The sequence below is a fragment of the Hordeum vulgare genome, chromosome 5H (genome assembly GCF_904849725.1).
Source record: "Hordeum vulgare subsp. vulgare chromosome 5H, MorexV3_pseudomolecules_assembly, whole genome shotgun sequence".
Classification (NCBI taxonomy): Eukaryota; Viridiplantae; Streptophyta; class Magnoliopsida; order Poales; family Poaceae; genus Hordeum; species Hordeum vulgare.
The window spans coordinates 24,864,925-24,867,462 of NC_058522.1; the positions used below are offsets into that span (position 1 = coordinate 24,864,925).

General features: G+C 38.3%; 1 protein-coding gene across 1 annotated transcript; it reads left to right on the forward strand.

The window, feature by feature from the left end:
- The first annotated feature begins 287 nt into the window (after positions 1-287).
- On the forward strand, positions 288-1,401 carry LOC123398815 (germin-like protein 8-4). Its single transcript, XM_045093266.1, has 2 exons — positions 288-438; positions 642-1,401. Exons 1-2 carry the CDS (start codon positions 291-293, stop codon positions 1,199-1,201), a joined length of 708 nt encoding a protein of 235 aa, XP_044949201.1. The 5' UTR covers positions 288-290; the 3' UTR covers positions 1,202-1,401.
- Positions 1,402-2,538: the final 1,137 nt, after the last annotated feature.

Sequence of the window (2,538 nt, forward strand, 5' to 3'; positions counted from 1 at the left end):
TCGTGCATAATATGTAAGCGCATGCACACGTAAGGTTACTTGGTGGAGCAGATACATGCATACATATATAAATAAGAACATGAGATGTTGAACAACCAATCAGGTTGTAGCACCTAGCGGTGACCATTTCAATCCGGTTGATCATTTCCTCTCCTACTTGACTTGTCCTGTTTGCTAACATGCATGCACAAGTTCCCTCAGGTCAGGTCAGCACACTATTTGCTTGCTTGCGCGCGCGCGCCACCTTGAGCCAAACCCAACTCCGACTATGTATATAAGAACATCTACCCATGCCTCCATGGACAAAGCATCTCACAATGGCCTCCTCTTCCTCTTTGTTTCTCATCGCCGTGCTTCTTGCGCTGGTCTCATGGCAGGCCACTGCCTATGACCCTAGCCCTCTCCAAGACTTCTGCGTCGCCGACATGAAGTCACCTGGTATGTACGTATATATGTATGTATGTGTGTGCATTAATTTCAGTGATGTTCTAATTTTCTCGTAGCATATCTGTGGTCACACCTGGATTATTGTGAGTTCTGCATGCTATGTCGTTGATACCAGAACACCGTATTATAGATTCCCACTTACTCAAACCACATGCTAGTTTCTAAGCTTGGTTTTACTTCCTCCCTGGATGCAGTGCGAGTAAACGGATTTCCTTGCAAGGACCCAATGGCCGTCAACACGGAAGATTTCTTCAATCCAGCCATGCTTGACCAGCCTAGGGATACTAAGAACAGCAAGGTTGGGTCCAACGTCACCAACATTAACGTCATCAATTTCCCTGGCCTCAACACCCTCGGAATCTCGCTGGCACGCATCGACTATGGACCATTGGGTGTGAACACACCACATATACATCCCCGTGCCACCGAGCTCCTTACTGTGCTTGAGGGAACTCTCTACCTTGGATTTGTCACATCCAACCCAAATAGGCTTTTCTCCAGGGTAGTCAAGAAGGGTGACGTATTTGTGTTCCCAAAGGCAATGATCCACTTCCAAATGAATCTAGCGCATGACAAGCCAGCAGCTGCGTTGTCATCACTCAGCAGCCAAAACCCTGGAGTTATTTCTATCGCCAATGCAGTCTTTGGATCAAACCCACCTATTTCGGATGATGTTTTGGCCACGGCATTTCAGGTGGAAAAGAAACTGATTGATTGGCTCCAATCTCAGTTCTGGGAAAATAACCACTACTAATATGTTGTAGTGTTTACACCTATCAATAGTATAAAGAATAAATGTCATGTATGTTTGTGCCTGCAAGCCGCCAGAGTTTTCATTTCCTTATGAATCGTTACAATATATGTTGTTTGTTGGGATTGATATGATAATATGGTATGGTGTAAGTGTTTGGTTGTTTAATAAATGGAATACAGTTGTATCCTCTTCCCTCGTAATTAACTGAAATATGAGAACTAGAGAATGAAGATGTAATATTCACGGCAAAAAGTAGAGCCACGAGGACCGTATGGTCCAAATTCACATCCCCACACCATAGGTTATGCGCCCCACCTGGGCATGTGAGCCCCTGGGCACCTCCCTCATTTTCTCCCCTCACTCATATATAGCCCTAGAACTTCCAACCGATACTTCTAAATTGTTTTTAGAAAGTGGAAAAGTTTTACTTGATTTTTGTGAGTTTCTTTCGAAAGGTGATAATGTATTAGTGAATATTGTGTCATATATGTGAACAGAAATTGAAAATTTTGCAACTAAAGTTTTTAATTGTCACTAGGCGGTTTGTTGCATTATATTTTGATGAAAGCTCGTTGTCTGGAATTTGAATATGAGAATGGAAAGGGAATACAATATGATTTGTTGTATTCAATTATTATGTAGTTGAATTACTTTAAATCTTATAAGTAGAATTTATCATGCATGTCAAGAGAAATATAAATGGTAGAGTTGATGTGGTGGCACGTGTGGTGAGGGGGTGCGTGCATGTTAAAAGTTGCGGGGTTATGCATGTTGAGAGACATAATTATTCAGAAATATTGAATATTACAAAACTAAAATGAAATATAAATAAATCATTGAAATATATTTCAATATTTGTGAATAATATTTGAAAAATCTGAAACTAGCAAAATAATATTAAATGTATTTAAAGTTCTTATTAATTATAGTTGGAAAGTTTTTGCTAAACAGGAAGTGAAATGTTATAGCGATTTGTGAAATAAATACCAACTATATCAGAAAAGTTGTATCAAATGTTTCGGATCTCTCTGTAATTGTTTATCATGTGAAGAAAGTAAAATATGTGAAACAAGCTTCTTAAATGTGACTGCAATATTGTTTAGATGAAATTAGTTATATTCCAATAACTTCGACATTCTATACATGTTTTAGTTATTCCACTCAATTTCATTATAATAGTTAACACGTATTTCAATTGATTGAATATGGTTGAAACTAAAATCTAAACATTTTTTAAGAGTAACCAATAGGTTTTTTGCTTTAAATGTTTAGGCGCTTGGAATTCAAATGTTTCTTTGGTGAAAATATGATATTTTCTAAAATATGTAAATCATCTA